This window comes from Mercenaria mercenaria, chromosome 18 (genome assembly GCF_021730395.1).
Source record: "Mercenaria mercenaria strain notata chromosome 18, MADL_Memer_1, whole genome shotgun sequence".
Lineage (NCBI taxonomy): Eukaryota > Metazoa > Mollusca > Bivalvia > Venerida > Veneridae > Mercenaria > Mercenaria mercenaria.
Genome location: NC_069378.1, coordinates 54742144 through 54760854, shown reverse-complemented (window position 1 = coordinate 54760854; position 18711 = coordinate 54742144). Strand labels below are relative to the sequence as shown.

General features: G+C 34.2%; 1 protein-coding gene across 1 annotated transcript in view; it reads left to right on the top strand.

Moving 5' to 3' along the window:
- Positions 1-16538: 16538 nt before the first annotated feature.
- The window catches only part of LOC123537762 (uncharacterized), a 66929-nt gene continuing 64756 nt past the window's right edge, over positions 16539-18711 (top strand). Inside the window, exon 1 of the mRNA XM_053530105.1 lies at positions 16539-16756. Coding sequence (XP_053386080.1) covers positions 16715-16756 — 42 coding nt within the window. The 5' untranslated portion in view covers positions 16539-16714. The remainder of the gene's footprint in view (positions 16757-18711) is intronic.

The window sequence follows — 18711 nt, the reverse complement described above, 5'->3', positions numbered from 1 at the left end:
AAAAAACTGACCTCAACAAGATTAATTGAACTATTTCAATAGTTAATAAAACCTACAAATTCATTAAATGATCCTACGTTAATATGTCACCTCCAAATAATTATCCACATAAGTATTTCACACTTACATGTACTAGTAAACTGTTGAATCATGAATGGGCTCAATATCATACTCCTCTAGAAATAACAATAACAGTTACTGATGTATTCTCAAATGACCCTTATCAGATTGGTAAGAATAACTTGCCATTACATTGGATAGTTAATTACAACAAATCACTCTCTACTTTATGATACATTTCTACAAAATTCTGCTGGAGAAGGTACTGGTATAGCACCTCAGCATGATATCTCATTCTTATCAGGACTTGACCCCTAGTTCCTTCATGGTTTGTTATTTATGATGTTGGGTCAGATGTTGCCTGAAGATTACTCAGAGAGAATTAATAAACATTTCTAACTTGAAATGTGAAATAATGAGAAAGTATTGTTTTAAGTTTTTAAAATGAATCCGGAAAATGAAAACAAGAAAAAAAACTTAGGTAATTAAATATTTACTTTCTACTACAAACGGCATAATATAACGAGACACATAATAAGACATGATATTACTTGATGAAATTAATGAAGGATAGAATACTGTGTGTTATGCATATGTTTATAATAGACAATAGTACAATTCACAAAAAAAAAATACATTTGCACTAGTCTGGTTCTTGATTCGTCTGCTCATTCCATACAAAATTTGCTTTCAAACCATATTCGAGTAAGACAAATTGTTAAAGAACTATATGAATTCTGATCAACTTCATGCCTGTGCAGGCCATTCTCGCATACAAGAGCTCTACCACCGTTCTCGGGTACCATGTCGAACATCAGATGAATGAGAATAGTGCAGGCTGATCTAGTTCGATGCAAATGCAGTAAACTATGTAGGTTTTCTCATGACGTGGCTCAACTATGAATAAAGACAAAACATCTGCATTTTTAAAGATTTGCATTTTGTAAATTTTAAGGTCAGACTGTTAAATAGTAAACATGTAAATAGGTCTGCCTTCTGCAAACAATGCAGACCATGATCAGCCATGGTCTTCGCTGGTCAAAATTCAAAATTTATAAACGATACCTATATCAAATAACGAATGGCGTATTGAGAAAATAACAAGGTCAGAATTTTTAAATATCCATGTTACTCTCGAGTCAGCTATAAAGATTGCAGGCGAGTAGCCAGGACCTTGTTCATAGTATGCAGGGGTGGTGTTGGGGGTACGGGGGTATCCTCCCCCAAGCATTTTTTAAAATGAGAACAGCAAATGGTGCATTTTGGGTATATTTGAAGTAAATACAGTGAACGTAAACCTTGTTCTTTTTGTTTGTTTGTTTTGTTTTTAATAAATTTCATACAAAATGTATTATTTTAGTAGACCTACACACATGTGAAAGAGACATTTTTATTACAGATATTTTTCAATACATACAATAGGATCGAGCCAATATGCACCCTAAAACAGAGCAAATCACCTATCCCTTTTCTATACAAACTGACCGATCATTTGGTCCAATCTCTAAAAACATTGGTTTAGAAAACGCAGGCTTTTGTCGTAACTTTAAAATAAATCAACAAAGGCATATTGATGGGCGATATCGAAAAAATGTTCTAAGTGTTTATTTAGAATTATTGCTATTACGTTCCCTTTCACGTTAAGCCTGCAATAACCCTCGTTGTTTTCAGTAGTTTGGAAATTTCTATGCTTAATTTAATGGTTTGATCAGATTTCTACAGACGTTCTTATGAAAACAATGCTAAAGACCGAACAAGATTTGTAGAGAGGCTGATATCTTTGAATTCTTTCTTCGTGAAATAAATGCTACTTGGGACTTTAATACCCTTGGTAAACCATAATATTACCAATAATGACATGACCATTGTCTTAAAACACAGACTCTCACAGAAATTTTATAACCAGGAAAACCGTGATGAAAACAGTTATAACCAGTGTTGTTGTTTTTTTCTTCGACCATAAAATCAAGGAATTCCATTCCTAAATTCACCACAAAAATGATAATAATAATTAATATAGACCAAACACTTCAGTAACATTAAGCATCAATGAGACTCCACTCACAAAATCCCTTAACATTTAAAAAGAAATCCTGCTTGAGAGGCCGCATAAAATTAGAGACCATTTGTCTTAAGACCCATTTTATCAATCAAGACTGTTTCAATAAGAGACAATTACATATATTTAGTGACTACAGGCCTGAGAGAAATCACCCCTATGCCTCCAATCCAAAAATGGCTCCAAAAAAGACTCCACTCCAAATTTGACTCCAAAATCGACTCCAAATTTGACTCCGAAAAAGACTCCACTCCAAAATCGACTCCAAAAAAGACTCCACTCCAAATTTGACTCCAAAATTGACTCCAATATTGACTCCAAAATCGACTCCAGACTCCACTCCACCACTCCACTCCACGACTCCACTCCATATTTTACACGGTGCCTGCTTGATACTGCCTTGCGCTGTTTTCTGGTTGTGTGTGGCATTTTCTTTGAAGTTAATTTCTGAACAGTTTCATTCCATGATTTCTTCACCAGTTTTTCCTTTTTGTAACGTTTTTTGCTTGAATCTGACAACTCGGAATAATTGTGTTCCCTTATTAATCACAAAATGACTAAAAAATGTCATTCTTGAAAACAAAACATACACTCCTGAAATCTGATATACCATGTTATCAACACCAATTAGCCCTTTTAGAGTTCAAAAGAGAGCTGTTAAAATGTATCATTGATAACTGAGACAATCTGGCATTTGAAAATTGCAGATACTGTCCTTAATCTCCCAAAACCAAAAACAATTAGCCGTATGTATCACAGTCTGGCAGATAAAATATGGCAATATTTGACTAGTAAACATTTCGCATTTCCAGATGCTAGGTTGTGGCATATTGAGAAAATAATTATAATTCATTCTGATGAATGCCATAGGATACTACTACCAAATGATATGTTCTGGTTTAAATGTATGTTTCATATACTCATATGTTAATGAAAACCAAACCCCTATATGAGTGAATGATACAATCTGGCATGATAGTTTGCCACATAAGTTGAAAAAAAATCATAGTATCTATGTATGCTTGGTTCTGGCTGAAGAAAAGATCGATATTTTGAGATACGACTTTTGATCTCTGATCAATAACTCGAAAACGAATAAAGATCTAGAGCTCAAATTTTCACACAATACGTATTTTCGATGTAAAAAACAGAAAATACGAAAACCCAAATTTCAGAAAATTTGCTAGATACCACCCTCTGGTTTTTAACGGACGAAGTGTGCTATGTTACGTTAGAACCTATATGAGCCGTGCCATGAGAAAACCAACATAGTGACTTTGCGACCAGCATGGATCCAGACCAGCCTGCGCATCCGCGCAGTCTGGTCAGGATCCATGCTGTTCGCTTTTAAAACCTATTGCAATTAGAGAAACTGTTAGCGAACAGCATGGATCCTGACCAGACTGCGCGGATGCGCTGGTCTGGAATCATGCTGGTCGCAAACCCACTATGTTGATTTTCTCATGGCGCGGCTCATTACAATCTTAAAATTTTGCAACGCGTTTTTAGGATACAACAGGTTCACTGTTTGGCGCTTTTGGCTCTACGACTGACACTGAATTTCAGTTAGAGCAACACATTACGGTTACCAGACAGCTAGACACGTCCTTTTACGTACAGCTTTTTTGGCTTATCCTGACCTTACCGTATCATACTACGTTATGAGGTATTTCTTCTTGTCGGCTTATTTACAATTCTAGTATACGTTGAGACAATCCCAGCCTTTGGACTATTGAATTCTACAAACTTATTGGATTAGTTCCGTAAGATTCTGCAAAAAATGTGAAACCATAAATATGTTAAAATCTGCATGGATTTCACATGATAACTGAGTATGCTGTATATTTCTATATACTACATGTTCTGGCACAGTGGTGATAAAGTGAGATATGTGTTATTTTGCCGTTCGTGGCGGTATTATAATACGAGAAAATTCGACAAATTTATCTCGAAATGCCGGCATATAAAGGTAGCACCTTTGCCTATAGTAAGATGTCAAAACAAGTCGGCAAATATAAGATTTCAGCCAGCTAGCAGGTGGTTGAAAGTAGGAAAATATAACAATATAACGCGTCAAATAAAAGAACCAGAACAAAATTAAGAAATTAGTTATCATTTTGGGCCACAATGGTATAAAAGCACATTCAATCACCCGTGTTTTATACTCTCACAATGAACGTGCTTATACAATCTTGTTGTTACATTTTTCTATTTAAAACAATCCTCTCATAAAGTGATGCCACTTGTAATGTGTCTATATTGTTATCCTAGGATTCGATTGCATTAATAAAGTAATAACTTAACGTTTTTTTTCTTCTTAGTTTATCTATAGTCGCCACCATTGCCTACATATACATGAAGGCAACTCCTCCACAAGAATGTTAATCTTTACCGTGCTAAATTTCTATAATGGACTGATCCATCTTCAAATTTGGGTAGTACCATTTATCATCTGAAGGGGTGTTTACTGAAAATTTACTGACTGAATAGCGAACAGTGCAGATCATGATCAGACTGCACGGATGTGCAGGCTGATCTCGTGCAGACTGATCTTGGTCTGCACTGGTCGCAAAGGCAGAATCACTTGCCGCCAGCAGGCTAAGGGTTAAACGGTATCCCATCCATAGGTAGATAACATTTCGATGTCTGCTGACCTCAAGTTTCTCTTTGTTTCATTTGAAAGAGTTGTGTCTGCTGAACAAGAATAAGTAAATAATATGACCATAATAAAATATGCAAAAATCACTACAGTCATGTTTTTACTACGAAATAATAAATCTTAAACTGAATAACTCGATTTCTGTTGAGGTGTCACTGAAAACTAAAAAGTATAAAAAAAATCTATAACATATTTTTACACTTCCAAATGATACCAAAGTTATGTGAGTTTATCAGTCATCAATATCTGATATATTTTAAAAATTTTAATAGCACTATTATATAGAACTTGCTTATTTGTGGACCGGATACCTTAAGGCAGTCTAAGATGTTGAAGGTGCTCCTGTTCTTCACGCTTCTCCAGTTTAAAGACGTACAAGATGTAAAGCTTGATTTAAGGTATTAGGCCCCTAATAGTAATGTTTAAAAAATGACATTTGCTTGGTATATTCTTACTCTTGACCGTGCTTCGCACTTTGTTGCAAATTTTTAAAAACTTTTACCATGCCGTTTTTATAAATTTTGTGTAAATTATGGTATTTCCTCAAGCTCAAGTAGAGACAAATTTCAAAGTGGCGGCCTTTATCCAAAACGTTTGCAGAGAATTCATTATACCATTTTTTTCATCAAACTATGGGTAAACAATTATAAAACTAAAAAATAAAAGTGTCGGTATCATTTTTTCTAGTGTGCCTCAAGTAAACAGATTTAATGAAACAGAATTCTATCTCCAACATTGAAAAATTAACGTCGAATCCTGCGGGTCTATTTTGAATTTTGCTCACTTCATTCAAAAACAGCTGTGGGGCAGAAATAAAACCTACCTATATTTCTTCCACAATATGTAATCTAAAGAATGAGGGCAAAATAGAGAACTTTTACCGCACGTAACTCAGTATTTTAAACTTACTAGAAAAAAAAGAAAAATAAGGAAAAAAAATTTGGTCCCAGTGGGGCTTGAACCTACGCCCGCCCCCCCCCCCCCCCCCCCCCCCTGAAAATTGCCGTCAAGTAGGTTTATGGTAGAAATTGAATACTCTTCAAAAAGGAGATACACAACCGAAAGACCATTAGTATTTTATATATTGAGAGTCCGTGCTTCATAAGGTGTTTGAACCCACGACCTCCCAGTTGTGAAGACAGTACACTAACCACTGAGCTACAGATGACCGTGTGTTAACTATTTGAGTATGCAGTATAATTATACTTGTAGTAGTAATATGCCAAGGGACGTAACCGCTGAGGCGTTAGTATAAATTTAGATTATAGCAGCCAGGTTTAACCCTTTCGCTGCCAACGGAAAATTCAAAAGATGCCAAAGTGACGTCGATGACGTCGAAAACCGTTAGAGAATCTTGACGTCAGCGGTCATGTTCATGCTAATTGATGCTTTAATTGAATTGTTTTACATTGCGATTATAATTAGGGTTTTTTGTCAGTAAATGAAATTTTCTTAAATCCGATCATATACAGGTTATTTGTTTGTGTGAGATTAAAGTATCTTTCACGAGTTAACACCGAATACAATATTTTCATGAGTGGTTTACCCACAGGTGAAAATATAAGATATGGCGTCCATGAGTGAAAGATATTTAGATATTACATGTAAAAACAAAGAAATTTTCTTTTTTATTTCTGTTTTGCCTAACTTTACCCATTTTATAGTTTCTTACAAGTGAAAAATATCTTCAGTATTTAATATTTTTCACTGAAAATACCAGCTATATTTCACTCTAACATTTCGATAAATCACTGAAAAACATTTAATAAGACAGGTAATTCTATATGTTTAGAGCTAAAATGAATACTTTGGCAATACACTGTACTTGTTTCTCGGGTCGTGGGTTCGTTCTTGGGTAAATCACATATATAACTGTAAGCTTCAACATGCATATTCTGATCACTCTTAATTAGGGATAAGAACAGACAATTTTTTCTCTTTTGTGAAACATCCGAGGACATAAAACTATGAAAACACTTTTATTATGATGTTATATATGACAATTTACAGAAGACAGAACATGCGCGAATGCCGAGAACTGTTGGATAACCCGTGAAACAAGATATTTTACGCTGTGAAAAAGTATATATTTCGTCTGTATATTTGGCGGATAAGAAACAAAAACAAAGACTTCTCGTTTGCAGTACATCGTAAGCTGATCGGATTTTACGTTCGATATATGACAAACAAATTTTAAAATTGATAATCGCTGTGGCAGCATTATGATTTACATAGACAAATTGCCACACTTGATCTTTCCTAATACGAATACTCCTGAAACTAATTCAAAATATATCCGCTGCTTTGTGGATGTTTACAACTTTGAGCAAGATAATTAATTACCCCTTAAATTTCCTTATGAGTTGTGCATGATTTGAAAATATTTGAGCGTTTTTCTTCAAACCAATTTTAACCGATTCAATTTTGTCTTAATATTTTGCTTTTATTTTTCTTTTGCCTCAAAGGGACAGCCTCAAGACGAACAGATAGCAAACGTTCACTATTGTATACATATTGGATATGTATACATACTGGATATGAAACGTCACAAATCATTAGTATTTCAAGTTTGATATAAAACTACGTGCAGCTAATTTATTCTGTTTTACATCACATTGACTGACTACCGCTTTAGGGAGCTTTTAGGCAAGCCCCTTAAGGTTCATGTAAAGTGTTTGAGACTGCCCTCGAGTAAATTTTTGTTTCATGTTTTGAGACCTCATAGGCCTTTGTTTTGCATACATTGTATACCAAACCGTTCAGAAGGAGTAGACATGTCATTCAAGAGAGGTTGTTTTGCTCGGTACAATAATATTTCTCTTTTATGACATGTACTTTGCTTGTCCACATTCGGTTTTGTAAAAAATATCAAACTTCTTTTTAAAAAATATTTTGACATTAGGTATTTACTTATTGTGTGCCTAACATATTTCTCCAGGTACTCCCAGTGTTAAAATTGCTACAACACATCTACATTTCAAAAATTTGCCAAAATTGCAAAACGAAAGTGAAAGTAGAGCTGTCAAAATGACAAAATACTCCTATATTTCAGAAAATATGTAAGTTAACTGTATTCCAATACTAGGAGTACCTAGATTAATATGTTACAGACACAAACAAAACGTATTTAAAGAAAAAATACTTTTGAAAAAAAAAGTTTGATATTTTCTACAAAATAGAACCGTGACGGTCGAAGTAACTGCAATTTTAGACAAAATACTTATTCTCAAAGAAGCTTACCTTTGTGTAATGTATTCCCTACTTCCTCTAAACAATTCAGTGTATTTATAATAAATAGAAACGGTCTTCGAAGAATAAATTTCCAAAATCAAAATTCACCTGAGGGTGGTGTCCAAACACTTTACATGAACCTTAATGGCGTACAATAGGGGCCTCCGTGGCCGAGTGGTTAAGGTCGCTTGACTTCAAATCACTTGCCCCTCATCGATGTGGGTTCGAGTCTCACTCGGGGCGTTGAATTCCTCATGTGAGGAAGCCATCCAGCTGGCTTACGAAAGGTCGGTGGTTCTACCCAGGTGCCCGCTCGTGATGAAATAATGCACGGAGGGGCACCTGGGGTCTTCCTCCACCATTAAAGCTGGAAAGTCGCCATATGACCTATCATGTGTCGGTGCGACGTTAAATCCAACAAAAAACAAAACAAAAAAAACCCCAACATATTAAAGACAATTATAGTTATGCCTCTGACTATGTAATTATTGTAATTTGCAACAACAGCTCCATTACAATCATTGTCAACATAATATTAGACATTCTTAACTAAATAAAAAATATCAACAACGGTAGTTACTTTCAACATACATGAAACTGAAACTGAACTATTTATGCAATTTTTCAGAAGCGATTTAGTTACATGTGGTTTTAAATTAATAAAATATATGTTGATGTTTTTATGGATTTACCGATATTTTTTCACGAGCATTTTAGTTACATACGGAGTTTCTTTACCAGTTTCCCCCGATCTTCAGCCGATCACCACAGGGAGCCGTGATATGTCTCGCCCAGGATCCGAGCTCCTGAATATGAATATATAGCTTCCCGGCGAGCATAATATAAAGTAAATACATTTCATTGTACTTGTCTTTAAAAGTAGATATGGCATTATTTCTTTTAATTATTTTATTACGATTTCTTTACATAAACCTGAAAAGAAGAGCTTAAACGCTGTCATGTTACAATAAATGATAATCGAGAGAGTTTTAGCCAAATTTATAGGGAATCGATCCTACCGATTTTCGTCGCTTTGAAGTCGGGATCGATCCCTCTACAGTAGCATGCGATATACCGAATGTGATATATACTATCGAATTAAAAAAATCTGTGCTTCCGGCACGTGCACAGAGCGTCTGACTTCGGACTTTGGAAGAATACGCTTTTTCCTTGTGACATAACTTGCGTCTTGCACATCAGTACAAATATGGGCCGTGTTGTTTTTTATTCCAAAATCTACCTTTAAATTGATAGGGAATCGATCCTGCGCGAAACGACGAAAATCGGGATCGATCCCTCTACGGTAACATTCGATATAACCGGATGACATATTTATTATCGAAAATGTGTCCTTCAATTTCTCATTAAACAATCGAGCATTTTTCATCATTTTTTTTTTCAATGGTTGAAAGTGCGGATAGAAATCTGTAACTCTCGGGTAACTGTTTTGCGGTAATGCGGCCCGCTTGAAGATGCGAATGAAAAATATATGGCTCTCGGGTAACTGTTTAGGCGGTATCAAGGCTCCGAGAGTCATAAATTTCAATCCACACCAAACTAATGGTAGATTCTTCTTCCTGCATACCGTATTCTTCAATTAAATATAACAAATGATTTCCTTTTAAGTACTATTTCATCATAGTAGCGTATGAATTTACGCATTCATTCATAAATTACAGTATGTGAGTCATCTTAAACCCCGAGGGTAAGTTCACATCGGAGCTCTAGGGAAGGGTAGGCTGTTGTGTAAATGATACTTACCCACCAGTAAAGTAACTGACCAATCAAAAATTGGGCCGTGGAAGTATGTAAGACTTTTTTCCCTGCACACTGAGCGCTGTGATAAAAGCAAGGAACCAGTAAACCCTACCTCGCCATGGAGTTTGCGGAGTTCAGGTCTTCAGCAGGGAAGATACGATGGTGTACTTACTTATACCGTTCAAGTGGGTTATCGAGTACAGTGTCAGTCTCTACTCTACCCTAGAGCTTCGATGTGAACTTACCCCGAAGTGTATGACGAGTTTTTCCAGCACCGGCAAACCTGTCTGGTATGCAAGAAGGTTTTTTCCAACACCGACAAAAACACGGGAAAATCCTGTCCAGCATGCAAGAAAAGGCAAATTGCGTTGCGCATATCATGTGTGACTTCTCTAATTTTAAAAATAAAAGTTCACGTACTGAGGTGTTACAATGTAACTATAATGTGAGCCTAAAAATCTACTTTTTACTCTTAACTCGGCTTTCCCTCTACTATGGAAACACGTGTGCAACTAAAAATGTGAACGTTACTTTTCTATATTTCAAAAGAGCCATGAAAGGGAAATGAATCACAAAAAAAAAATAAAACAAACAAACAATACATTGTACGATAAAGATGAATGTAGAAACTGTATTCCGTCGTTCATTTAAAAAAAAACAACAACACATAAGTTTGAAAATATCCTATTATCCTAATAGTATACAATATCTAAACACACCATAGTTTAATTAAAAGTTCTTTTGTTTTCATATCGACATCGTTTCAAATATTATAGGTAAAACTATATTTTTATTTGTTTGTCTGTACTTGAGTGCGCGTTGTATGCGTTGTTTGATTTCATTTTTTTCAACACCGGCAATGATTATAATATCTTTATAAACTAATTACAACACACACATTTATATATATTTAGTATTATTTACATACTTCATTGGATGTCTAGTGTATTTTTATCACATCGGTACCGTACGGGGAATGTCTCGAACAGTCGCACACTTATTTATACAGTTCAAATTATTTGAATATTGATTCAGTCTCCTTCGAGATATGAAGTATAATCATATTATATTAAAAATGAATATAAATGTTGTTTGGTTTTTAAAGTCAGATCGACATAATTGTATGTCATGTGGCGACTCTCTAGAACCGTTGACCTTCCGTTTGCCAGCCGGATGCTTCCTCACATATAATAATTCAACACCCTAACGAACCAGCGACGGTGAAGGTCAAGTGATTCCAAGTCAGTGACCTTTATCACTCTGCCAATGAGACCCCTAAACACAATTCAATGGGGTCTAACTGTAAACATTCTCTAGATTCAGATTAATGTAAACATTACTCAAGCTGAAGGCACCTTAACAATAAAATCTTGCAAAGTATTACTTTATTTCAGGATCACAATTATTTTTTATATCTGTAAAATATTCATCACGATTTTATGAAAGATATAGGTTACAAGTTTGTTAAACTGTCGAGACATTTCAAAGGCAGTGCACGACACTTGGAAGTTCCTTACACAGAGCGTGAAAAGGACTTTTTCAGTAAAATATTTTATGCCTCCAGTTTGATTCAATAGAACTTTGTTCGACTTTTTATTAGGAATATATTTTAGTTTTTAAATGGTTTGCTAGGCTGAACAAGTACTATCAACATAATATTTAGTAATTTGTTCAATGTATTTCGATTTACTGAATAAAAAACATTTCAATTGAATATTTCTTCTCGCAAAACGTGCGTTGTAGTCATTTTATCACGTTTCTTCGGTCAGTCGTACAACACCCAAACCAACGATAGGTATTTATTATTTCGGCGGGAACTTTTGATACGTTAACGTCTTTAAAGTGACGTCAACTCGAAAATGACGTCATAATATGCCAGTAAGATTGTTATGTTTTCATTTCCATAGAGACAATAGTATGTATATCTGCTTGGAAAATAATAACACTGACATCAAATAAACGGGGTAAATGTTCAGTTTAGATCGGCCCAAATCGGCCCTTGGCACTCAACGTAGTAAACAACATCGGCCCAAAATCGGCCCTTGGCACAGAAGTGGTTAAAACCCCTTTCTGGCAATTTTCGGCCTAGGCTCTTGGCATATTTATTGTCTAATGGCTGCGGAATCTGTTTTGTGCATGCACATCCTACTATCGGCCCTTGAGGCGATAATATGGTGAAAGGAGTGATTGCATGTAGCGATTGTAGGACGGCGATGGTGGGATGAGAAGACGACTATGGAAGTAATGTAGGATGGCGATGGTAGCATAGCAACGATAGAATGACTCTATATGATACTTTCAAGTTAAATGATCATGATGAGGATGAGGAAGGACTATGATGTACAATGAATGAAACACAACAAAAATAATTTTATCTCTCGTAGGGGCGTGAAACACACAGTTTAAAAGGAACCCAAGTGTTATATGTTGACTATTACAATGGTGTATTTATTTAGACGGTTTTGTAGACGTTGTTTTCTTCACCTCCTCCTTAGGAGAACAGCTTCTGAATACGCAGCAATGAATATTGACTAAACAGTTCACTAGGCCTACTATAAACACCTTTACCACTTTATACAGTCAAATACTGATCAACTGGTATTTTGGAAGGACAAACGGTCAATGTTGTGCAATCAGCCACCTCTCAAGAAAGACCATTGTTCTAATATTGCTAAAGAACCTACATTGAGATATTAGAGCAAGGATAGATCTACTTTAAAATGCAAGTCACATTGGTTCAAAGGCCAGTTTTTTGCCTTATAGTTAGGTTACATTTGTGAAAGGTTTGACTATAACATAAAACACATAAATAGAGTCTACTTAACTTAAAAAATCAATGTATAAAACCTAAAAATATAAGACACTGTTTATGGATGTTTGTGTTCCAGACGTACGTACTGAGTAATAAGGTTGGTGTTGATTACCGAAAGAGTAATGTAGTATGTTTAAACAAAAATATATCCCTATGGATAATATATGCATTTTCCCACTCAGATTTCAAATATAATGTGTTAATTAAATGCTGATGATATTAGTAAAAGCTATGATAATAACTATGAAGTTAAATATTCTAATTGTTAATAGCACACAGTACTAACATTCTACTGTTTTTAAATATCGATGACATTATTTATAATTAACAAATAACCAAGGCCTTCGAGTGGTTTATCGTATAGTTTACCACGGTTCAGAGTTCAGATTCGTAGGAATTGAACCATGAGGACGTTAGCCCGAGTGGTTAAATACCAAAGCATCTGAACAATTTCAACTCTCGTATGTATAGAGCAAAATTTGGACCCGGTAAGAGTTGCAGGTTTCATACCGGTTTATCACTACAAAAACACAAGTTTCTTTTATCTTATTATTTTTTCCTGTAAATTTTCATTTTCTTATTATAATAATTAGAAATTTAACGATTATCTAAGACTTACTTAAATAGATAAAGTTTTTCAAATCATGATAATTCAGATACATTATTTATCAATCACTTCCCTTTATTATTATTATTTTTTTTTAAATTTCTAAATAAGAGTTTTCTTGTGGAAACCTATAACTTTCTATTTTAATTAAGAAGAAAGTATGTACCCCAGTTTTGGTGGGTGTACGTCGATTGTATTCTTTACGTAAACGACACTTCCGTGATTCCACCTAACGTTACTTTTCTTAGGTAGATTTGTTATCCAGAAAAATTGCAAAATGTGTAATCTAAGAATTGTGCATGTGACTTGATAAAGGCCCTGGGCCGAAACGGTGTCGCAATTAGTAATAATAAAAGTAATGATATTTAATCCCTACAGATATATATTATATCGTAAGAGTTAGGGTTAGGGTTTAGAGTTAGAATTAGGGTTTTATTTATATACAGTACCAATAAAAGTAACACAATAGAAAGGTTTAATTATTAGCATAAATTAACTTTAAAAGAAAAACAGTATCTGGAATTTCGTTGAAATAAAAGGCCTATACCCCCTATCATGGATAATAAATGTGGCAAAAACAATGCCAACAATATAATAAATCAATATTTAAAATAAAATAGAAATTAAAATTATTTCACACGAAAAAAGAAACCTTTCTGGCGCATTCATTAAACTGAAAACGAAAGGAATTTTCAAAGTGATGTCTGACACAAATTGCTATATTTTCTGCACTTTGATTTCTTTCCTGCTTCTTTATTCTAGTGAAACTTATTTTTCTCGTTTGTGTTGTTTAATCTGGTGCCATTTTTATTGGCCAGAGCAGACATTTGAAATAAAAATTTAAAATTTTGCAAATCGAAACGAAAAAATCTTCATTTTGGACATATACTGCCCACTGCACTCACATAAAGCCATCACAAATACTCCGCGGAGCTCCTCCTTGATGTACCGTAAAGGGCAGTAATCGCTGCGGAGAGTTTGAGAAAAATAACGAATTATTATCTCTCTTGAAATGGAAAAAGTTAAGAAAACTTAAATGTCTCTAACGTGTGCTGTGCATGGTCCTGACTTATGTTCAAAAGTAACAAAATATGATTTAACCAACATCTGGTTAAAAGAAATTAGATTAATGTGGTAAAAGCTGTTTTTTGTAATACATTCTGGGGCTATAACTGTCACATACAAATGGAAATTGAGAAGATGCGATGTATTTGCTCCAGAAATAATATATCCCATACCGTGTGATTTGTCATTGAATAAAAGCTTTGTTCGAAGTTAAGATGACAACAAGCAATGATTTAATTCAAGAGCAAATCACTATTTAAGATATATCATTTCGATTCTAACACGTTATCAAGGAATTGTTATTATGTACATCCGTGACAACATCCATTGAACATTTGCCTGCTTTGCTTGGCATTCTTTTTTCCCAGCGCGCCGCAGTGGACGTAATAACTGTGACGCTCAGGAAGTGAATTAATGCATTATAACACAATTTTAAGTCTTCTTTGCTTGAAAGAAAAACAAATCGTGTCGTGCTAGAATATTATATAAAGACATTCATATAAAATCAACTGTATTTGGTACTGAAGAGGAAATAACGCTGGTGCATATAATTTGAGTGAATCTAGATTTCCTGAAAAGCATCCGCTGAGAACATACAAACATACAGAAATATTACTCATTAACCCTTATTTACACTATAACAAAGATAGCCGTAAATATAATTACATACTAGTATGCTTTTTTTAGAGGAAAAAAACTTTGATAACGCATTGTTGGTCTTAAGGCTGTGAATCCGTCACGACAATCGGCCATTTCCGCGAGATTACCTATCCTCCGTAAGCGATTTCGGAATCCTTCGGCCATAACAGAAAATTATTTTTCATAAGAACCGGAGAATGACGAAATCACATACGTAGAAAACGTATATGAACGGAAATTGCCGATTGTGTTTACGGGTCCATTGCCTTAACAGGTTGTTTTGTGTATACATACTTACAGAAAGACATTTACACCAGTATCATCTCAGTTTGACTAACCGTTACAGAGATGACACCGGATGGGTAAACCGACTGCAGTTTCTAATCAGTTCGTATTATTTTGAAAAGTATGATTGCATAGACTGGGATCTGTCCTTCATTTAATACAAATAGTTACATAATATATAAACTGCAGTTGGTGAATGTTCTCCTCCTCCCTTAAAAATGCACAATATAGTGCCTGTATTTGTAGTTGCTATTAACATATAAAATTTCAAACTTCTTAGTCACAATCTCTCTTTAGTTTTTAACGTGTGTATTCCCGTAATGAATATGACTTGAATATGTGATAAGTCTCTAATGTTATCATTATGATTAGATTTGTACTTTTAATCTGATCTGTTTAAATACTGTAGTGTGCATAGAAAAGATTTAAATAAAGAAATGAATATAAATACTCTTACAAAATCATTACCAAAAAGAGCACATTTTAAACCAATCAGTTTGTTTGTTTGTTTTAGGTTTAACGCCATTTTTCAACAGTATTTCAATTATGTAACTGCGGGCAGTTAACCTTACCAGTGTTCCTGTATTCTGTAGCTGTCCGAACTTGTTCTCCACATGTAACTGCCAACTTCCCCACATGAATCACTGGTGGAGGACGAATGATTTCAGTCACAATGTTTTTTTTTATCAAATTGTCACTGAGAACATACGATCCGCCCGGGGATCGAACACACGACCCCGCGATCAGGGACAGTTACTCTGGGCATAATGTATTGTAACGTTGTTGTTGTTTTTTTTTCATAAAATTTCCTGGAAGGTAGAATTCAGTAAACACAAACTCCCTCATCAAATATCAACTTAACAACCATAACCAAGGCGTAGCTGTAGAATAAAAAAAAATGTTGTTTTAATGAATCAAAGGTCAATAACTCTGGTCAAACTAAAATAGATTAAAAATGTAGAGAATTACGTATGGGTAAATACAGACACTCAAAACAACTATCAATTCAATGTGACTGGCAATTGCCTAGATATTTTATAACTGGACGGGCAGAAAAAGTTAAAATGGAAAAACTATTGTGATACCCAGTTGGTTTTCAAAACATATGCAGCGTGGCAACTCTAAGCGAATGCAAAATATTAACTCATATCAAGATATGGCTGCAGAGAGACAAATCTGGTAGTTTTTAACCAATTCCAGGGCAATAACTCTGGTTATACTATTTTGATTTTCGAAAGAAATTCAAGGTAGGCAGCTATAAATAAACATTTGGAAACACACCAAACATCAGTTCACTAATCGTCACTACGGAAGTACGGACGGACATACGGACGAACGAGTCGCGAAATGTCTGAATTAGACATAGCCTATCTCCGTACTAGGCATAGCAATTGTAAACTTAATCAGGTTAAAGGTCGTATCAGCTCGCGAACGTTGTATTAGCCAGCTGTCAACGGTGTTCATTTTCCCGTTGTTTTAAATTAAAATTAAGGAATTAGATATCAATTAACACATGTAATGGAATAACACTTTTGTAGAATGGATTATTCTGTTCGAACAAGGAAAAAGATGAAGGAAAAAGTAAGTAAATTCAATTGTTTACAAATTAATCGTCTGCACGCGACAAGAAGGGGGCGGATTATAACTATTACACTGGAGAACAAAATAAATATAATATCGTATATATCTTTTAGTTATACGTAGGCGTTATCAAAGATTCCACCAGGCTGATATTTTTCATTTGGTAAGGAATACAATATCAGATAGCTTAATTTAAAGTAATTATCTACCTTTCTGGAGAGCTTCCAGTTAAATTTTGTCATTGTATACTTCCCTCTATGAACAGTTTCCACATGACAGAACCAGTTAGATTCTGTTATTTAGTCATTATATGGTACTGAGCTCAGTTAAATTTTGTTATTTCTATCCTTTATTGAGATGATTCATTTCTATAAAATATTGGTATTACTTCCCTTTATGGAATGTCAACATTACTGAGTTTTGTTTAATCATTATTATTAACTTCCCTAATGAGGATCTTGGAACCACATTATTGAGGGTTTTTAAATACCATTATTACTTACCTTTATGGTAGGCTTTCAAAGAATTAAGTTTAATACAGTTTTTTTTTTTATTACTTCCCTTTAAGAAGAGCTCCAAGTTTAAATGAACCTTTCAGGTTTATAGAAGACAAATAAATGTAGATTAGTATAATAAAAAGGCATGTGACAAAATCCCACCAGAAATTTCTTGATTTTTATTTTAAACATTCACACTTAGAGTACTATATACTGTGAAATCATTAATATTCATGGGGGACTAATTTTCGTGGATTTCGTGGTTGAGTCAATCCATGAAATTTAATCCCAACGAACATGTAAAATTCCCGTTCATTTTATGTTCAAAAGTTGAAATCCACAAATTCATGTCCCCACAAAATTGCTGTTTAGAGAAAAACCACAAAATTTCATGTCCACGAAATTAAATGATTTTACAGTAGTATATAAATATTGTTACCATTGTTAAAAAATTTAATGATAACCAAAGCACATCTTTCTCTGAAATAATTTATGTTTAGATATTTACTTTAAATGCAACAAATTCTCATCAAAAACTGTGCTTAGCTATAGACTGTATCAGCTGGGTACTTTTTAATAATAAATAATATAGTTTAATAATGTCTGTAATACACACAGAAACAAAGTCATTTCATGTTTACATATAGACAATATGAAAATATTTTTTTCTTATTTTAAAATATGAATTTGTGTCAGATTTATAATAAGTTCTTTATGTAGCAGATAAAAACCAAACACGCAGTCATTAAACAATTTACTGATATTCCAACATTTCGGCAGGGAATAATTTTATTTTTTTTAGCCATTTCTTACAAATATAATTCACTTAGGCAGCATTACTGTCAAAACAGACATAATTATATTCTGTTCACAATTTTAGCTTTCAGTAAGCAAGGTTTAAAAGGTACTCTTATTCTTTTCTTCAGTAACATGAAGTTGAATATCTATACTAACTCTTACCATGCTTGACATGATTGAATCTGCCTTTGTGACCAGTGTAAATCATGATCTGCACTGTTCGCTATTCAGCCAATCTTTTTAGTAAGCACCCTTTTAATGGTACTGTCTAAATTGAGGATGGACAAGTTTATTATAGAAATTTAGCAGGGTAAGGGCTAAAGTTACAGGTTTTATATCCATTTTGTTCTCAGGTGTATTCTATCAAATCTACCAAATCAATAAAATTTTGAAATGTCATGCATTTATCTCATTAATTTTAAATACATACAGATAAACACATGCATTTAATGATTTTATATACTTATTTAACATGCATATTATATTATCTTACATGCTTCAACGACTTCATGTATGTTGTTTGTTGTTGGGAACATTGTGAGATGATTTCGTAGAAGGCTTTGCCCTCCACCTCAGCTTCATGCAGGGCAGTTGTTGGTTACTTGCTGGGAAGTGGTCATCTTGCGAACAGTGTTCATCATTATGGGACTGAAATACTGT